The sequence below is a fragment of the Oxyura jamaicensis genome, chromosome 3 (assembly GCF_011077185.1).
Source record: "Oxyura jamaicensis isolate SHBP4307 breed ruddy duck chromosome 3, BPBGC_Ojam_1.0, whole genome shotgun sequence".
In the NCBI taxonomy this organism is placed as follows: Eukaryota; Metazoa; Chordata; class Aves; order Anseriformes; family Anatidae; genus Oxyura; species Oxyura jamaicensis.
The window spans coordinates 1,291,792-1,311,769 of NC_048895.1; the positions used below are offsets into that span (position 1 = coordinate 1,291,792).

Here is a 19,978-nt window from a genome sequence, read left to right on the forward strand (position 1 = left end):
GGTTGTTTTGTGCTGAAGCCTAGCAAATGCTGAGGCAGCATGTTACTCCTCTCCTGCAGCTGCCAATAATTTCCAATTTTGTTTTGATCAGGGTGAACAAAAGGCCCTGTTAGAGCACCCAAGTGGACTGGTACAGGCAAGGAAAACGGCAATGATCTTTAAGAATGCTGCTGAACAAGGTCAGGAAAAAAGTCACCTCTTGTCCAATCAGCAGGCTGCGGGTTGCTCTTTATTTAGCACGTTTTACTGTTTTCCGTTCTCACTCAGGAAAAGGTTGGGTTATTCACAGGAATGTGCTTGACCCCACCTAGTACAAATAAAAGGTGGTGAGAATTCAGGGAATGCTGCATTTCCCATATGCGTGACATAGGTTAGCTCACTGTGTGCAGGCTGGTGAGCTGCAGGGTATGTCTCGTGCCCATCAGGATGTTCAAGGTTTCTTTTTCCTGAGCAGTTTGTAACCGTGGTCCTTGCTGAGTGCTGCTCACTCCTGGCACAGAGTCATTAATCTGATTTCTCTTTGTGCTGGAGTGCCTGGATGTCTGGATGCTTTGTCTGTGGTGATGCGTACGTTGCCACAGTGCCTGATGTGAGGTGGGCAGCACCAAGTCAACATGGCTTTAAATCCAAAGCAGTCACTAGTTTTGTGTGGTGTGAAGTGCTTTAAAACAAGGCCTTTCAAGGATGGCAGCATGCTGTGTGGAGCCTGAGGCCAGCCCTCGCTGGCAGCTTTTGTAAACTGGAGCCTTCAGAAATCCTGCAAAGTGCAACCCCCTGGCCTACGATGGGCTCAGATGATGAGAAACATCATGGATTGGTTTTCTTCTGTCTGGTTCAGGAGCCTGGCAGGGAGGCCAAATTCCTAAGGCGTAACTTGGCTCTTCTAACAGACATGTGGTATATTACTAGGATCTCCCTCCTCTTGCTGCAGTTGCCTGAGTTAGCGGGGTCTTTCTGTCCACTCTAGCACAGGAGGCAGAGACTACTTTCAGCTCTTTATTCCTCCAGTTATTTCCTAGACTTCTTGAGCGGGCGAGGCAGAAAGAATAGTGCGTTCATTGAATCCAAAGCACATCTGCCAGGAGGTGGAAATTAAAGCTGTCCTGGTTGCTGTCCTTCTGACCTTTCTGGGCACTTAAGAGCAGATGGACAAACTCTTCTGTCTCTTGCTGGTGCATTGAGTTGTCTGTAAGAAATGTTTGCCAAGGCTGTAGTGGGCTGAGTGTTGGAGGGCTGGACACATCTCGTGGGTGTGGGGGATTCTTACGTGAACAAGTAGCAGAAACCTGAGCAAAAAGGGGAGGATACAAGAGCGGAAACAAAAATATTTCACACTTGAACAAGTGCCAAGGACAAAACTGGATTGCAGGAAACTTCTGCACTGGTGTGGTGTGGGATTTTTTTTCTTCTCCCGTTAAAGACGCTGAGCTAACCGTGTGCTACTGCCAGCGGCGGTGCTGGCCAGGCTGTGAGCCCATCCTGTCACTGTGTTGGCAGCAGGGTGTGTTACGGGAGAACCAGGGGGTTGCTGAGGACTCCTTCAGCTGGAGGAAGCAGCGTGGTGCCAGCCTGGGCTGGTCTCTGCGATTACGTCCCTGCGGGTGTGCCGGTTAAAACCCCGCCGGGGAGTGGCGCGGCACAGACACATGCGAGCCAAGCGGAGCGGCCTCAGCTAAGGAGCGATGGCATCGGCGTGTCCCCCCGCGACCACCACGCAGCCCACCGTGCCCTCCGGACCAGCCATCTTCAAAACCGTTCCCTATGCCTTCATCCTACCGGAGATAGTGAGTACGCCAAGCCTTGCCATGCTGTAATGCCTGGCTCCGGGGAGTCCTGGGCTTAGAAATCTGGGGGTAGCCCTCAGGAGGATCCTGAAAAGAGCCTTAATGAGAAATAACTTCATTTCTATTAGCTTATATGGCAACAAAGAGCTGGTCTTTATGGTTAAATTGTTCTTGGGACGGCTTGACAGCTTGAGCTTGGGCTCCAGCACCAGACAGAGCCCATGCAGGGGCTGCCAGCTGCCGTAGGGCTAGGAAGGGCTGAAGTGCTCTGCCTGCCTTGGAAACGGAAGCAGCTCTACTTAGCAAAGAGAAATTGGAAATTGCTTGAAATGAAGGGAGTTTTGCTTTTTGTATTTAGACTTTACAAGAAGCTGACCTGCCTGGAAACTGTAAAATTCCATACATTTTTGCACTGCGTCTGAGTCCAGAGGGCAGGTGGTGCGAGTGGCTGCAATAGCTGCTCCTGTACTTTGACATGTGGCACAGTAGCCGCAGCCCCGGTGCCGGCAGCACACACCACCCACACCTCGTGGGTGCAGTCAGTGCAAAGCAGGAGTTTTATCCACCAGAGCTGGTGTGGCGTAGGGCAGGGGGAGCAGAGCCAGATAGCCCTGTGAGCTGTTTCTGCATCGTAAATACTTGAGGTGGATCCAGAGCAAGCAACTCACTCTGGGCTGCTATGTGAAGCTTGGAGATGACTTCCTCGTGCTGTGATTTCAGGCAGGTTATTAATGTGCGGGCAGGGCTGGGCTGACATTGGTGGTTCACGTTTCCAAGATAAGCGCACGCTTTCTGGCTTCTCTGCCAAAGCCCTCGGGTGTGGTTTTTCCTTGTGTCGAACACAGCGGCAGTTCTTTCCGTTATGCAATAAAAGTTTTGAGGCATTTCCCAAGAGCATTCAGGGAAAACTTGTGCCAACTGGCAGTGGCTGGCAGCCCAAGGATGCCCTGCATAGCAGCTGCACCGCCCAAAGATGAAGGGCTTCCTGGGGCCAGCCCAGGAGGAAAGGAGGAAGACGAGGCGGGATCCAGGGAGGAGAAGGAACTTTTCCCATCACGTGCTCACGGAAGGTGCCTTTGCTTGTCCCTGGCAGCTCTGCGGGACCTGGGTCTGGATCCTTGTTGCTGCTACCTCGGTCTCCCTCCCGCTGCAGCAGGGATGGGTGATGTATGTGTCCCTCACCTCCTGCCTCATCTCCCTGCTGCTCCTCCTAAGTTACATCTTCGGCTTTCACAGAAACAGCAACAACTGGAAAGTGCTGGTAAGGATGGGCTCAGAAAGGGGCAGATGGTGTGGGCAGCACCAGCTGGTAACAGTAGCTGGCGAGGGGTTGGCCAGCCCATTGCAAACAAACGTCCCTTTCCTCCTTTCCCCCCTGGGGACACGGCCAGGCCTTTACTGGAAATGCCTGGAGGAGGTTTTGCTGTGCTATACATGGCTCGTGGTTGGACACAGCCCCTTTTCAATGGCAGGGTGAAAGGGAAGAAGTCGGGATGTGATAGAAGCCGTTCCCACCTTCGTTCCCACCTTTGTCCCCATGAACATGGGCCTGGGGCTGGGCCCTGTGCTTCCCACTGGGAAATGGGGTCCCTCAGGTGCCATCAGGATGTTTGGTGTGCTGTTGAGCGCCCAGGCAATGCCTGGTCCCAGCCTCTGCCCAGGTGTGCCTGTCCCCTTTGTGCACTCCTGTGCACAGAGGATGGACGGTGGCATCTCCTGTCCTCAGGGCAGGAGGGAGACAGACAAGGCTGAGCACTTTTTGATCCCCAGCACTCCCTTGTTTTGCAGGATAGTTTGTACCATGGTGCCACAGCCATTCTGTACATGAGCGCTGCTGTCTTGCAAGCCAATGCAACAATCGAGTCTGAGTTCAGCACTAAGTCACCGCTCTACCACTACCAGCTCAACTGTGCGGCATCGGTGAGTCAGTCTAGAACAACCCGGGTGGGCCTAAGCACCTGCGGCTCCCCTGGGGAGAAGCAGGAGCAAACACTACGGCTGTGGCAGAGGTGCTCCAACCCACACCCATCCAGCCCAGCAGTGTCAGATGGTGGTTAGAGCTTCAGCTTCTTTTCTCCATCATGTTGTGCGGCTGGCACAGGCTTCTTGGGGGTTCAGCAGCCCCAGACAGCTTTGCACAGCTGCCTCCTCTGGGAAATCTGGGGGCTTTGCCTCTTTTTTGAGTTTGGAAAGAGCTCTAGGCTTGGAGGTTTCCCAAGGTCGAGAGCACTGTGAGATGATGGAGTTAGACTGCAGGGAGCCCTGCTGACCCCAGCTTTTGCCCTTTCTCTCCTGCAGTTCTTTGCCTTCATCACGACCTTCCTGTACATCCTCCACGCTTTCAGCATCTACTACCAGTGAGCATGGTGGAGGCGGTGTCAGCTTCCCTGCTGCAGGATGAGGCTTTCCCAGAGCAAGTGTGCAGCAGCTGGCTTCCGCGTAGGCATGCCAGCACCTCCACCAACCCCAGCGAGATGCGGTTGCTGTTTTCCATTTTATTGAAGGCAGGATTTTTGTACACTGGTGTCATGTCATTGTGGTTGTGGGGATGTTTCATATCAGGGTCTGTGGGTTACACGGGAGGAGACCACACGTGGGCTGTAAGCCAACCCCCTGCCGGCCCTGACCCTGCTGAGCCCAGGGAAGAATCCAGGCAGGGCCCAGGGTGAGCAGCTCCTGCCAGTGCCTTGTGCTGCCCTCTGGGCCCTCCCCCTCCCCCTGGCTCCTGCCCCAGCCTGTCATTCCCTTTCTTCTTGTGGAGCCCTCTGCAACAGCCACCTAGCGTGCCCTGAGCCAGATCCCCAGGCTAGCAAATCAAGTAAAAGGAAAGCAAAGGGCTTGGGAAAGCTCTTCATTTTAGGCCATTTTTGCAATCCTGCTCTCTTTCTGAGATGCTGGACCAGTGGCACTGCCCTTGTGATAAAACTGTTCCTGTTTACCCTGTGCCACCTCCCTACCAGGAGCTGTCACCCAGCCTTGCCGCTACCAGCGGGGCAGGGCGAGAGCAGATGTAGCGCTAGGTACATAGTCAGCCTTTGGAAACAAAGTCTCATTTTCTGTCCTCCTGGAGGCTCAAAGGTCACAGGCAGGGTGCCACAATATATGGGAAATGAGTGTTCTTTACAAGCTGCTGAGTGTAGAGGGCAGGCAGTGCACCAGGTGAAGGTAATTGCTGTTGTACCTTGACACAAGCTGGGAGTGCAGAGCGCAGCTGGGGAGCTGCTGCCCACACTGCCCTGGGCGTGCTCCAGCAGCCCTTGCACAGACATTGCACCACGGAGCTGGGCTGGGAGGGGGTGGGTGAGCACTGGACACTTGGGGCATGGCACCTGGAGGGATTCCCTGGCATTACAAGGGGAAATTCTCCCCCAGAGTGCGTAGGAAATTCTTTCACATTCGCGATGGCGATTTCCTCCGAAGCCAAAGGTGTTTTCTGGTATTCCATGGGGGAAATGTCCTCTGAGTCTGGGGGAAATAGCTATTACCTGAAGTGGGAACTTCATCCATTGCGTGTGTCTGAGGATGGCTGGGCCTTCTGCGTGGGAGTGTCTGCCAACAGAGGGGGGGTTAGTTCCCCGGTGTCCCAAGCGGGAATTGGCTCCACAACAAGGGAGAAATAGCTAATAGTTCCTAGGGAAATTTCCTTCAAAAGGAGGTGGATTTTCCTGGTGTTCAGTAAAAATTTCATCAACCATGACAGAGTTCCTGGCATTTCCTAATGAGAAGAAGAAATTCCCAGCAATACAAATAGGAATTTTCTCAAAAGGGTGGAATTTCCTTCAAAGGGAGGGGCCTTTTTCCCACATTCCAAGTGGGAATTTCCTAGTATTTCAAGAGGAAAAATCCTTCAAAGAGAAGGGAGAGGCTGTCTTGGCCTTTCCTGTGGACATCTTCACTAAACTGGAAGGCTGGAGACGTGACATGGCTGCGCCTTTCCCAGTCAGAAATGGATGGTGCATAAACTGAGAACAACACAAAAACAGTAAGAACTCTTCAACGTATCTTTTATTTTCTCATATATCCTTTATGAAGGGAAGTGGTTGCTACCACAAAGAAAATTAGTTTATAATGGCTGCAAAATGTGTTGTACTTTAGTAATGAAAGTGTAGTTTGATACAGCTTTGTAAAAAAAAAACACTGCAAGTTAATCAGATTTTATTCAGGAATTTCTATTTAGAGGAAAGGATCTCATTTATTTTATAATTCAGTTTGTTACTAAAGAACACAAAGATTAAAGTTACATCCTGCAGTAAATTTGAGCAGAAAACTGCAACTATTTCTCCAAATTATAGCTGCAGCTCTTATAGGCTTCAGTGCTAGCTGTAAACATACTTGAGGTGTGAGGAATATTCTTAACAAATTATTACTCTACATCAAGGTGGTAAACAGGTTTAAAGAAATTGGTGCATTAGTTACTGAGTAAGAGATACAAACAAATCCCTTGACTTCAGATCATGTTAACTTATTAATGTTCACATGCAATGATTTGCTCTTCAGTAACTATAAAAATACTGACTAAAAGCAACAGTGTGAGGAGACAGGCACGAATAGTTCCAAGGGAAGTGACATAGGAAGAGGTGCTCAAAGATGACTGAAAATGATAAAAGAACAACAGCTCTCCAAGTGCTGAATACAGATGAACAAGGAAAGACGAGGGAGAAAAAAAAAACATTTTAGGAAACCCTTCCCTCTCTCATTAATTTTCTACCTCTGGTTAAGCTAGATTGAGTAACATACAACTGCACAACCACAATACACCATTGTTTTCCTGGTACTGTATATGCTGTACTTCAAATGCGGTATCTATTAACAGTGTCTGACCACATAGATTTCAGCTACTCTATAAGCTCTGTTCATTGAACAAGCTAATTTTACTCTGCAAGAGTTAAACACTTCCTTTCAAAATCAGAAAATATTTGCAGACCTAGAAGGCTACAAGACGACTTTTTAAACGAGCACATCATAGAGCTTGTAACAAATGTCCCAGTATAGTATAAAACTGCAGCATGGAAAGACATTTCTGCAACCTTACAGCAGTATTTCCCTGGTGCCTGCTAACTGCCTTTACAAAACCTGCAGCCACCGTGTTGAGTCGCTGGCAGTGCCATCAGCTAGCACTGGCATTACAGACATCCCTCCTCTCGGCATCTTCAGAGCTGGAGGTGGTGGCAGAGGGAACTGCCTCCTCTCTCTGCCCCAGGCAATCCTCCTGGTCTGGGACAGCGCTGAGGCGCAGTACATCTAGGTACAGGAGGTAGTCCTGCAGACAGGCTGGCAGCGGCAAGTCCCGGATGAACCGGTCCGATCGGAGGCGTTCGCTCGTTAAAATGGACCGGATCTCAAGACGACACAGGTGAGACAGGGAAGGAATGAAGGCTGAGAAATACCAAACAAACAGTGAACAGAACCATGGCATTACACTGCTTGTCTACTTAGTTTAGATAGATCCCTCTGAAACCCCCCATTCTCAGCCAGGTAATGAGGCAGAATTATTGACTGTGAAGGACACTTCTCTGCTACATCGGCTTTTTTGCTATAATATTAATTGCAATCATTTATGCACCTGCCACACTCATCCTTCTCCATTGAAATACAGAACTTTAGGGGACTATATGTTTTGTAAGCCTTCAGCTGGAGATATGAATGTCAGTTCTTGAATTTTTCAGCACGAACCCTTCATTTTTAATTGCCTGTGCTCACTCACATGACCAGCTTATCTCAGTTCGAGTACTTAATACTCCTCGAGGGGGAAAGCCTCAGCACAGCAGCTGGCCTGCTTGCCCTGACTGCTCTTGGCTGAAAGAATGAAAAAGTGAAAACAAATTGTCTTCCCACCTTCTTCCTCTCTGCAGGTTTGGTTAGTATTGCTATTTGTAACAGAATAATAGTAACAATAATATATTAAATATATCATTAAATATAATACATATAATACTTAAATTACAAATATTATTATTTGGTTACAGGGTACTAAATACTATTACAACACAAATACATTCATTAACAGCAAAGGAACCAAAAGAACTCCAAATAAAGCCTTTTTTTAAAAAAAAAAAAAACTCCAAAGATATATCCTCACTAATGTTAAATATTCCAAAGAAAGTCTTATTTAATAACATTAATATAATTTAGACATTTTCAAAATTACTGTAGCCAATTTAAAGAAGAGCATGCTTTAAACTGAGTCACTAACATATCTGAGCAGTTTTTCAATAACATAATGCAGAGGTCGCAATGCAAGCTCTATGTTAAAGCTGCTTTTCTGGACAATCTATTACTGAATATTTTTCGCTGACCTTGTTTCAATTATAGGAGTGATAATGAACTTCTAGATTTATGGGTATTTAGTGTGATGATATAGATGGCTTTTATTTTAATTACTCTCACTGCTTCCAGAACAAGATAGACACTTTGTTAGAAATACAAATCAAATTTAAAAATAAAGTCAGTGGGATATTGTCTAGAAAATGCACCCACGTAATACTGATCATCTTCCCTTAAATTTTACCAGAAGAGGATCTTTAGGAAGATGCAGTACTAACTTACAGTTGCTGCCCAAATTTTATAGCATGCTTGTTCATTTGAAGTGGAACAGATAACCCAAATTCAAACACATGAACTATGAATTGAACAATGAAGTGAGTAAAATTCATTCAGATATGTTTTGCTTGCTTGTTTTAGGTAACTATGGTTTCTGCTGCCCAGTTTCTGGACAAGCAGTATTTACTGACTATTTGACCTTCTTTGCCTTCATGCGTTAGGACAAAGAGCTGTTTCCCACTTACATCCTGGAGATCAGTATACACAGAGACTTATTTTTCCCTAATTGTTTTGCTTACCAAAATGGCTCTTGGGAGTCCAGCTGAATTTCTCTTTGTAGTCTGAAAGGTCTCGTTCGACAGCTGGGGGAAGTCTCTTCCAGTTTGTGAACTCCAGAATGAAATTAAGGACATCCTCACTCACAGAGTAAATCCTGCACAACACAACTCCCATAAGATATCACTTTACACAACAGCAGAAATATAATAGAAGCAACACCCAGAAAGCTTTCTTGTTTCTAACAAATCTGTAACAATATATATTCCAAACACAGAAACAGAAAACCATTAAATAGAAATTCAAAGTGATTCTGATGGCATGACTCCTTCCAATTTTATCTTCCTCTGTTACTTTTTTTCAGAAGTAAGTTGGACTGCAGGAGAAAAATACCTGTTTTGAAATACAAGTGCCTTGGTAAAAGAGAGCACTCTTCTCTGCACTTGTTTCTTATTCAATTTACACCTAAATTCTAGTTAAGGTGGTGAGACACCAGGGTGTTAGGAGCATTACCATCATGTTTGAGGAAAAAAAAAAACATAGCAAATATTTAGCTACTTATTTAAAACAATCAAACCAACAAATTTTGCAAGTGTTTCAAACTCTCCTACATTTCATTTCTTTAGAATGTAAGAACTTTTAGCAATAGCTTAACTGGATGGAGGCTTAAAGTAACAGCAGGTAAAACAGCTTTTTAGTACTACACATGATGAACAGTCACGCAATTTCATAGAACAGCTTCTTATCTAGATGCATATAATCCTGAATTTTCATCTAAATGGAAATATAAAATGCTGTAAACACACAAAAATACTAAACATTTTTAATACACTTCCTTTTTTAAGAGAGTCATGTCAAAAATATTTTATGTCCTTTCTAGTTTTTATTATTTCAGATTCCAACATTGAGATTTCACATTTGGCTGAACTTTTATGCACTTACTGAAAAGCACCCAGGAGTGAAGTCTGACTGCTTGGCCTTCTTTAAAGGAAGGGTGACTTCACTTTCCTGCTGGTAATTAAAAATGCCAATGCTCTAGACTGACATGTTTATGACTACACAGTTGTTTTGCACAATGAGCCAGGGGCAGTTAATGAACCATATGCCTATCACTGCTCCATTATCCTCCCATTACTTTCCAAGACAGAATAGTTAACATTGAAGTTAAGCTCAGAAAAACATCAGTTCTGTAATTACGATGTAAAATGCACTATTTTTAAAAAGTGGGTATCTAAACAAAAAAGTAAACTCTATAAAAGTAGCTGTAGGTAATAAAATACTAAAAAGCATCTCCTATCATATAAATGCACACGGACACCTGTTTACTCCCTGAATTGTCATCTTGTAGTGTTTCTACTTATGCAATCACTTAGTCTCCTGTGTATAAATGATATACAAAAGCACAGACGTGCCCAGCGTTACATATGCTCCTCTACTGCTCAGCACATCATGGATGCTAATGAACAAGAGATTCTCACTAAGTCATAAATGAATGTTTTTTTAAATACTGCGAGCATAACAACGTAACATTAGCTGAAACATAAATTGGTATTTAAAAACTAAGTAAATCTTAAATGTATGATATGAAAGGAGTACGATGTTAAGTAATGCATGCAATGATGTTACAGAGCTTAAATCATCTTGTTAACCACTCAGAAGCATGAAGTCGATCAAATCTAAGCATCTTTTCCATGGACAGGAAAAAAAAAAAAAGAAGAAAATACAAATACTTTGTAATTTTACGTACATGTTTAACTCTGCAGTGCCTAATTAAATATAAACCAGCACCAAGCAGTTAACTTATACATAGAAGAATACTTTTGCCACAATATTTTGTTTAACACAAGCTCTATCCCTTTCCATTGCTCCTAACCTCAGGCCACCTTCACCTTCCATTTGTTTCCTATCCCTCCTAACCTTTCTCAGTATTTGAAATTCTTCCTACAATTCCTGTATTATACAAAGAAATTTGACTTGCAACAAAACATGTGCTTTTAAGAAATGCTGAATTTAAGAAGCAAGAAAAGATGCCTTTCTCCAGGGTAGGAATAGAACAGTCTTCATTCTGCCATCTACCTAACAGCCATTTGTTTTACTCAATTTAGCCATTACCCATGAATCTTACTTCAGACCTTCCCTAACCCTTGCCATTCCTGATCATGACAACTGATAATCAGTAACTCTCAGCTGGAAGCATGTGTTAAACAGCATTGGCAACAGCTTTACAGATTAGCATACAACATTTAAGAAAACAAGATAACATTGTCTGCTTACCAGAACCTGAACAGCAAATTCACTGGATTAAAACCAGCCAAGAGCAGGTGGGGCAGCCATTCCTTGTACTCCTCGTGTGCTTTAACTGCGTAACTTATGAACTCTGATAACTGATCGCCAGAAGGCAGTGAACAGCCCAACTTCAAGAAGTGTCGAAACAAGGTAAACTTTTCATGGCACAGGCAATATCCCAAATTGATCCCAAGCAGCGTGATCCCGTATTTCAGAAAAATACCGATTAAATTAAAAAACCTACAAGCAACACACATGGAACAGGACATCCCATTAGTTTTTCACAGAAAAGCATCTGACTTTTTAACTTGCTGCCACTGAGAGAGCATACTTCCTCTATCAGAAATCCCCACAAACCCCCAAAAAAACACACCAGGCTGACTGCAATTGTTTCTAGAAAGCATCAGTTTAAACCAAAACTGGTTTAGGAGACCTTGGTCCTTACATTTAACACATTTGTTGGTTTTGTCCTGAGAAACCCATGGTTCCTTCCAGCTTCCAACTCTTCAGAGCAGGACTTTTTGTTAAACTAAAGCACACAAAGTCATCATCTACCAGTATCTGTAGCTAGAGGCATTGCCACGCCACCGACCTGCCCATCTGCCGAGTGCTCGTAACAAACAGAAGGCACCGACCGTGTTCATCCACCTTCAAAAATCCATGTGCGTTAGGTAGACAATTATGTGCAAATACCAAATGATTGCACCCCACAGCTCAGGGACCAGCCTAATGGTTGCACATTTTAGGGGTTTACATGCAGCTCTATTTGCAGGAAGCTCTGCAACCCACTGAAATAGCGTATTGGGAAAATTAAAAAAAAAGTTTTAGTAAAATCAATTTTATTATTATCAATTTTAATAGGCACAAATAGTCAAACGTATTCAGCAATCAAAATCTCAGCCAAGCTAGTTCTTTTAGCAGTTTTATCCAGGGAAAAAAAAGAAGTACATCACCTCAAGATTGTCATTTTAAATGAGGGCTGGCTTTCTCACAAAAAGTAATTTCTCAAATAGGCTCTACGCCTGTGTTCAAACCTCAGGTAGTTACAGCAGTTGGGGCACCGAGATACATCTCCTCTCATCTTTGTATTTTGGCTAAGAAGGTTTGCAGGTGATGAATTTTTGGAACTGTTAAAGTATTGCATGCTTTGATTTTTCTTCCTTAAATAAAGGAAATCAGAACAGGTCGTATGTGGAGAACAAGAAACTGAAATCATGGGTCACAAATGTAAGGCAGCCCCAAAATCCCCCTATATTTTTGGATCTACTGTCTAATGTGCATTTTAATACATTTTGATGGGGGATGAACAAAATTCAAAACTACCGAAAGTTCATTAATTTGAATAACAGCACAAGCAACTAATTCTGATCCATGAAGTCAAACACTCTGTTACAATCTGAGTTTTAAGAAAATTTAAAAGGCTCTATGAAGATACTTTCTTTAATGAAGCACACTGGGCGCATAACATTACTTCGGGTTAATGTTCCCAAGGAGGTCTGTCTACAAAGGGTCAACTAATTTGCATTCTGGCAAAATATTAGACGGTAGACAGCAATCAACTGAATTTTTAAAAAGTTGTTTTCAAATGGATTCTCTACCACGTTAAAATTTCTCCATTGCCCTAAGGCATAAAGCAGTATCAGGTAGTTGTTCTCAGAATCTAAAACATTGGAGCTCTGTGCAAAGCTCAGCACTGCCAAGAAGTGACCCAGATTTGATTCTTGATCTTGCTTTGAGCTGTGTCAGCATTCAGTCCCTCGCATATTTTATACACTTAATTACTCTGGGAGAAGGACAAGGCGAACTTGGGGACAGCAACATCTGGATCTGTTAGAATAACAGCCCACTCTTCCACAAATTAATTTCCCACAGAAAAATGAAGAAGCAGATTCATTACTAAAGGAAAAAAAAAAAAATCAACAAGTCCATTAAGAACAGCTCACAGACATATGCATACAGAGCAGTAAGTCTCTTATACCTTACTATTTTTCCTCTACACTGACATCCTTTGCATTATGAAGTAAGCATTATTTTATTTCTTGTCAAAGAGCAGGGGTGTGCACTATCTACCAGATATAGAAAGAAATGGGTCATGATCTCGAAGAATTTATCATTCCATTTTCAAGTCCTCCTTACAGCTATAATGTTGAGCTGATTAATTCTGCTAGTCTTACGCACAAGACTGGCATACAGAAAAATACAACACTATTTTCCAGTAATTCATCCTTACCGAAAAGAATTTAGCTAATTAAGAGTCCTCTGTATTGAATTACAGCATCAAGTCATGTTCCCAGAAGACAGAGGTGTGTCGATAACGCCTCTTCAAAGCACAAAAACTGCAACTAGGTTCTACAGGAGTCCCCTTCAAAGAGCTAAGCTTCCCCTAGCAGCCTTCAACAACAACCCCACAACACCATCCTTGTACTTACGGTTTAATTTTGCCAGCTCAAGAGTTGAAAAAAAAGGGCAGGGAAACCCCACACATTAAAAAAAATACCTAAATAAAAGACCAGCAGAGTTACGAATAATTTCAAAATAGAAGAGTTATACTTACTTTTTTTGGAAAACCATACACATGGGTGATCTGCAGTTGAAGCTAAGGCACTCCTGAGCATCTGGACTGTAGCCTTCTTTAAGTAACATTTCCAAACATTCTTTATTACCTCCATATACTGCTGAATACACAGGGCTCACTTTGCCTTTTTCTTTGTCACAAATCCGGTCAGTAATTGGTATTAGCATCTCTAGTATACTGCAAATATTAAAAAAAAAAAAAAAACTATTTAATTGTGTGACCTTATGCAATGATTGTATTTCAAACGTATGGTTATTTTTCATATGGTCATTACAACTCAAGAAAAAAAACAACCTACCTGTTTTTTCACTGCTTAGTTTGCTTTAAAGAAGAACCATTGTCATTTCATACACAGACCTGTAACAGTGTACTTCCACACGGATTTATGCTGATAATGGGCTGAAAAAACTGCACTGCCACGTACAGACTCAGGTGCCTCTAAAATCTTGTATTCCGTTATTCGAAATAGGTTATCAATACATACATTTTAATTCAAATGAGAGACACATATTTCCTATTTTCCAACAATCCTTTTTACAACAGAGTACCTCTGGTGCACATTTAGAACTAGACTCCTACGAAGTCTGGAAGTGAACTCAATATGCAAGTGACAAATAAAATGAGTATTTCCTTCTGTTCGACAACCCTCCCTGAGATACTGAAGCAGAAAAAAAATCAATCTGTTTTACCCTCCACATCCTTCCCAGCTAATGAGAATTACAGGGTAAGCACTAGTTCCTTTGCTACGAGCATTTATTGATGCTGCTCAGACTGCCAGTTACGTAGTGCTGCGACAGCTATGAATGCAGCATTTGATTTGAAGACATTCCGAGCGTTGACATTTTTGCCAACCCATCTTGTTTCGGATAAAATGAAAAAAAAAAAAAAAAAAAGCAGCTCAGTATCTGGGCACAGTCTGCTCTCCTCATCAGTTTGAGAAGAGGCATCAATTTGACACCCAAAGGTCAATGACAGCTCAGTTCATGAACTGCTGTAAACAGTTAAGATCAAGCACCTACTGAGAGACCTGCAGTTAGCATCATCGTTAGTACAAGTAAGTGCTGTCACACATGTGCAACCACGGGGTTCCTGACAAATGCTCTTCCACAATGGCCCATTACTCCAGAAACTTCTTTCCACTCTTGGTTTTCAGCTGTAAAAGTGACTTATTTCATCAGAATCGAGCAAAGCTATAATAGGAAGGGCTAAAGGAACTGTTTTGTGGCTTTCAGTTTTTCCCTGGTTGAACTCATTCATTATCTGCATAAAATTACTTCTGCTACTTCACAGACAACTGTAATTCTAATTAAGAGCTGTTCAAGTCATAAATGAATCCTATGCTACTGTTCTATACATTTTAAAATGTAAATGCACAAGTAGCATGGCCACTAACTGAATTAGTATCCGATTCAGGACTGTGGAAACCCTTCTAAAGAGTTATTCAGTTATGGATCAGACCCTGATTAGAAGGTGACTTCAAAACAGTTGATCACTTCACTGGGAATACTAACAGACATTTAAAATATGAAAAGATGGAGAAATTCTAAACTACAAATCAGCTTGAGAACTCATCTTCCTTTTAGAGCTGAACATCCTTTTTGTTGATTAAGCTTTTAGTACCAGAACACTTTATCTGAATGTATTTTTGACCACCTACTTTTTATGGCCCATTTCAGCTGCTGCGTGAATAGGTAACTGCCAGTTATCCTCGTTGCAGTAGAGGTTTGGATCTGCCCCTTCTGACAGTAACAGCTCCACACACTTTGCATGGCCCTCCTGCACAGCTATCAGTAGCGGAGTGGCTCTGTCTTTGGCCTGACAGTTGATGTCTGCACCTGACATAAATCCAACACTTGAGATTACTCAACACAAAACAAACAAGTTACTTAATTTTGGTTATACGTGCACTTAGACACATGAAACTTGTTCATTATCTGGATGAAACTACTGCTGACACTTTATGACCAGAGAGAGGAGTCATCAAAACAGTGCTAATGTAGTGTTATTGAAGGTTTTTTGAAAACCCTGATGATCCTTACTTTTTTCATAGTTTTATTATTTCCTACTATCACTTGATGAAAACGACATCAAATTCCTAAATCAGCTTTTAAGTAATTAAGGTAGTTTTGCATTCCTAACTGTAACTACAACTACATTACATTATTTAAATGTGAAGTTATGAAGTGTAAAAGTGGAACTAGAATTGTATCTGATGACAGGCTGATGCAAGCTTAAAAACAATAAAGCCAAAAAAAAGACTGCAATTACCATGGGATACAAGCACTCTTAAGCTCTCCAGCTTTCCATACTGAGCAGCAACAAACAAAGGTGTAATTCCAAAGTCATCCTTACATTCGATGCTTGCCCCTTTCTCCAAGAGTATTTTAATTATCTCGGTGTATCCCTAAAATAAATATTTTTATTCTTAACAACAACAACAGATGTGGAATTGACATAACCTGCGCCCCCCATTCTAAACAGAAATCAGAAAAAAATGCAATATATTGTAGAGAAATACTGGAAAATTGATGTTGGAAAAAATTAAATTATTTATTTTTTCACATTTGTTCATTTACCTAATAAATACAAATGGAAATTAAATTAATTTATAGAACCATTGAGCTAATGTACTTCCATGCTAGAAACAAGTCTTATATCTCAGGGATAGGGAAATAGTAAACAGAACTCTTTCTCAAAAAAAATCTTGTAACAGATACTGTTAGGGAGCTTGTAAGTGCATGTAATATTTGTAAAAGTTAAATAATTATTACTTCCCAACATCAACATGTCACGCAGTTTCATCATATCAGTGCATCATATCAGATCAGATACGTATCTTCTGTACATTGCATGTACATGACTGTTAGGGTAGTTTAGGAAAAAAAAACATCTGATAAAAAGGCAAAAAATGTAAAAGCTACCACTCAGAATACACCAGTTACACGGAAGTGGTATGTTACACTTACAGGTTACCTGAAAAGCAGCTTGGTGCAAAGAATTCCACCCAGACCAGGAATGAGGTCCTTCCACATTGGCTCCATGTTGGAGCAGAAGCTTTACAACCTCTACATGTCCGTTTTCAACAGCTTCAAATAAAAGAGTAAAACAAAAACGCCTGAAGTTAAAGAACTCATTGAAAATCTCAAATGCTCTCAACACTAAGTTCCTGACACAATAATCCTAATTCTTTTATACTTGTATTTGCTTACTTGCCTTTTACATTTAAACTGCAAAAACACAGATGCAGAATGGAAATTCAGTCACAAAATTTCTAGCTAGATGTGTTAAAATCCCACCCCCATTGCACTAGTATGGACAACAAAAGCAAGTTTCTCTCCTGTGAATTTGAGACAATTTCGCAGCAGGCAGCTAACTGTGAGACAGCTGCAACTGTGAGACCTCCTGAACTTAGGAAGCCCACTGCTATGTTCCAACAACTTCCTCCAAACTCAAACTTGTTATAGAAAAGGTTAGAGCTGTGGTTTAACATCTATGTAAAATTCATTTACAAATTGTGCATTTAGTTTATACAAGTATATTCGTAGACAAAGCCTCCTTCAGTATCCTGACTCATCCTTCTATTTCTGCCACCACCAATTCTGCCAAGACACACTTCTTGTGTACCAATAAGTGCTTGATACAGTGATAAATCACCTGTGAATCATCACTATTTTTCAAATATTCATGCACATGCCTGCAAAATGGGTGCCTCTGGCTTGCAGTACTCAGTGTCCAACACTGGGCTGTGCCATAGCACATATTCTAGTCTGGATACCTGGCCATGAACTTTTTCTGTTTTGAAAAACCCTTGGCTACACAACCCCAGGACCATTCCTTGGTCCAGTCTCATCTATGCAAGCACTTAGACATACTGTTAATTACCTCTATCCAGTGTGCCTTTAACGAAGATTTCCCTACAAGTGCTGCCTGCTACAGATTCTTTTAAATAAATAACCTATTTAGTTGTTTAAAAATAAAGTGTCAATAGACTTGTAGATAAAGGTTAACGTGGCAGTCACAATGTGTGTAAAACAACAAGCATATTTAATTCAATAATTTGTACTCTGAGGATTCACTATAGACATCTTAAGCATTTAAAGATGTAAACAAAAACCATAGAAAATATTAAACTAAGGAACCTTAGTTGTTAAACTACAAAATGAACATCATAGAAGTTTTTTTTTTTTTTTTTTTTTTTTTTTTTTTTTTTTTTTTTTTTTTTTAGCAATTTTACATGTCCTATTCCATGCCTGGAACTTTATTTATTAGACAAGTGATGTCCTTAGAAAAAATTACTCTCATTCTGCACAAACCTTGTTTACCACCTTAACGCCCCATAGGCACCACATCAAACCCTATTGTATTTTAACATCACTCACATACTGTTTGAGGATTATTAACATGAAACTGAATTTCTATTTAGTTAAACATGGTGTAGAACTTACTATTTTCCTTAGCTCAGTAAAAAAATAACTTGCCAATCAATACAAAGGGTGTAAATATCCCTTCCACTTTCTGTTTATGTACATTAGAAAGACAGACATAAGAATAATAACTTATTTGTCTAAGTAGTATCTTAGTGGTAATACACATGAAGCATCCATGATTAAAGAACAAAAGCATCAGCCTTCAGGAAGATTTGAAGAACTACTGCCTCCTGAACAGTAAGATCTTCATCGTTAACATTATCTCCTCAGATCAGGTAAGTCAAATAAATGGAGAGTGAAGGAGGGAAAGAAGGGGCAGCACGTTCAGCTCTGAAGCTGAAAGTAATTCCTAGACCTACTCCACCTCTGAGCGCAAAGTGTAGTACTTAGGCTACAAAAATATGAAACATGATAGAGAAGAAACTCTGGAATATACCACAACTTCTCCCCACATATCAGTCAGTCTGAGATTTCACAAAAGCATGCATCACCTAGGAAGAGCGCAGTGGTTGCCTCAGTGGTAACTTCATCAGCATCAACTCCAGCTTCTAGAAGAACACCGATGCTTTCCAAAGACCCACAGCGTGCAGAAAGGTGCAGTGCACACATTCCTTCAAACGTCTTTGAATTTATGTAGTTGTCAGATGGAGCTACAGATTATAACAATAAATAGCAATAAACTGCAAAACACAGTTCTTAAAATAATTTAAAATAACTGAGTTAGTGGATATTTGAGGCCTGCAGCATGTCCATGAACGTTGGACTCCTTCAAACAGCAGCATCAGTTATTGCTGGCCCAAAGCACATACCTACCGTGGATTGAAAAGATAAACCCAGTTGTCATTCACATGCTACAACGCAGCCACTTTACCATATCTAGTCAACATCTACGAAACAAACTTACAAAATAACACAATAACAAAAACCTACTTTTTATTTTATGTCAGAGGGGACTTCAGCAGCAATTTGAACTATTTCATGTATTTTTTTCCTTACCTGCATCAATTAGCAGCCTCAGACATTCACTGGAATTGTGAGCTGCTGCCTCGTGGATTGGCATCCACCCCCTGTTATCTGGGATATCAAGACTGTACCCCTGTTTAATCAGTTTCCTCAGCATTTTAACATTTCCTTCTCTTGCTGCGAGTCCTACGGCAGAACACCGATCAGAATACGCCTCCGTGAAATCCATCCTGTTGTTAGATCAGGTCTGCGGTAGGAAGGGGAAGACAACAAGGAGGAAAAAAAAAAAAAGTGGTTGTCAGTACAAGACATACACAGATTGCAGCAGAGGTAGCTTTCAACACAGGGCCAGAGGCACCCTGAATGAACTACAAAACAGAGCCTTAGAGCAGCAACCCCTGAGGAAGAAATCCTGGCATTTCAAACCGCTTGAGTTAGGAACCCACACACAGATGGAACCCATCATAGGAACCGTGCAAACCCACAAAAAAAAAATAAAAATAAAAAATTGAAACACCCCCATGCAGATTTAATCCTCTACCTCCTTTTCTGTCCTAAAAAGAAACAAAAGACAACACAAAAAGACTACATGATTTTACAATTTTGTTTTTAAGACACAATCAGAAGCCGAATTACCTTTAAATAAAATGTAATTTCTAGACCTACTCCACCTCTGACCACAAAGCCCAGTATTTAAGCTACAAAACATGAAACATGATAGAGAATAAACCCTACAAGACACCACAACTTCTCCCCACGCATCAGTCAGTCTGGGATTTCACAAAAGCATGCATCACCGAGGAAGAGGTGACCCTAGGAACCCCCAGGAACCATAAGGAACCCACATCGTGGCATCGCCTCCGCGCAGACACAGCAGTAAAGCAGGTGACAGTGCTGCTCTGCGTTACCCTTTGCTGTTCCTTCAATTCTCGGGCGCGTCCTAAGCGCGTGATGCTGGCCTCCGACCCTCAGTTTCACGCACCTGAGACTGCTTCGCTGTCTTCCCAGAGGGGCCGCGGAGGCGGTCCCGCTGGGTGAGGCGCGTTCGCAAGCCCAGCGCCCCGCGGGCACAGGGAGCGGTCAGGGAGCTGCCGGGGCTCTCGGCCCGCTCGCCAGCCCCAACCGCG

General features: G+C 42.3%; 2 protein-coding genes across 8 annotated transcripts in view; one reads left to right on the forward strand and one right to left on the reverse strand.

Moving 5' to 3' along the window:
• Window positions 1-476: 476 nt before the first annotated feature.
• MALL (mal, T cell differentiation protein like) lies at window positions 477-4,304 on the forward strand. The gene is made up of 4 exons (XM_035323157.1): window positions 477-1,784; window positions 2,878-3,045; window positions 3,573-3,704; window positions 4,083-4,304. The coding sequence occupies exons 1-4, from the start codon at window positions 1,683-1,685 to the stop codon at window positions 4,143-4,145; spliced, it is 465 nt and encodes a 154-aa protein (XP_035179048.1). The 5' UTR covers window positions 477-1,682; the 3' UTR covers window positions 4,146-4,304.
• Window positions 4,305-5,932: 1,628 nt separating this feature from the next.
• The window catches only part of ASB3 (ankyrin repeat and SOCS box containing 3), a 31,441-nt gene continuing 17,395 nt past the window's right edge, over window positions 5,933-19,978 (reverse strand). For 6 of the 7 annotated variants that reach the window (XM_035323147.1, XM_035323151.1, XM_035323148.1 and 3 more), the window contains 9 exons: window positions 18,885-19,098; window positions 18,380-18,538; window positions 16,435-16,547; window positions 15,730-15,865; window positions 15,119-15,296; window positions 13,441-13,638; window positions 10,875-11,126; window positions 8,624-8,757; window positions 5,933-7,160 (listed from right to left, as the gene is read on the reverse strand). In XM_035323147.1, coding sequence (XP_035179038.1) covers window positions 6,892-7,160; window positions 8,624-8,757; window positions 10,875-11,126; window positions 13,441-13,638; window positions 15,119-15,296; window positions 15,730-15,865; window positions 16,435-16,547; window positions 18,380-18,538; window positions 18,885-19,080 — 1,635 coding nt within the window. In that variant the 5' untranslated portion in view covers window positions 19,081-19,098 and the 3' untranslated portion in view covers window positions 5,933-6,891. Of the gene's footprint in view, window positions 7,161-8,623; window positions 8,758-10,874; window positions 11,127-13,440; window positions 13,639-15,118; window positions 15,297-15,729; window positions 15,866-16,434; window positions 16,548-18,379; window positions 18,539-18,884; window positions 19,099-19,833; window positions 19,873-19,978 lie in introns of those variants that run through there. The other variant, XM_035323153.1, reaches the window with a different exon arrangement.

Excerpts from the sequence above, each read along its gene's own strand:
- MALL (XM_035323157.1), top strand. The coding sequence starts at position 1,683 with ATGGCATCGGCGTGTCCCCCCGCGACCACCACGCAGCCCACCGTGCCC. Across the intron at positions 1,785-2,877 it reads CCTTCATCCTACCGGAGATA|CTCTGCGGGACCTGGGTCTG; the intron begins GTGAGTACGCCA and ends TGTCCCTGGCAG. Across the intron at positions 3,046-3,572 it reads GCAACAACTGGAAAGTGCTG|GATAGTTTGTACCATGGTGC; the intron begins GTAAGGATGGGC and ends CTTGTTTTGCAG.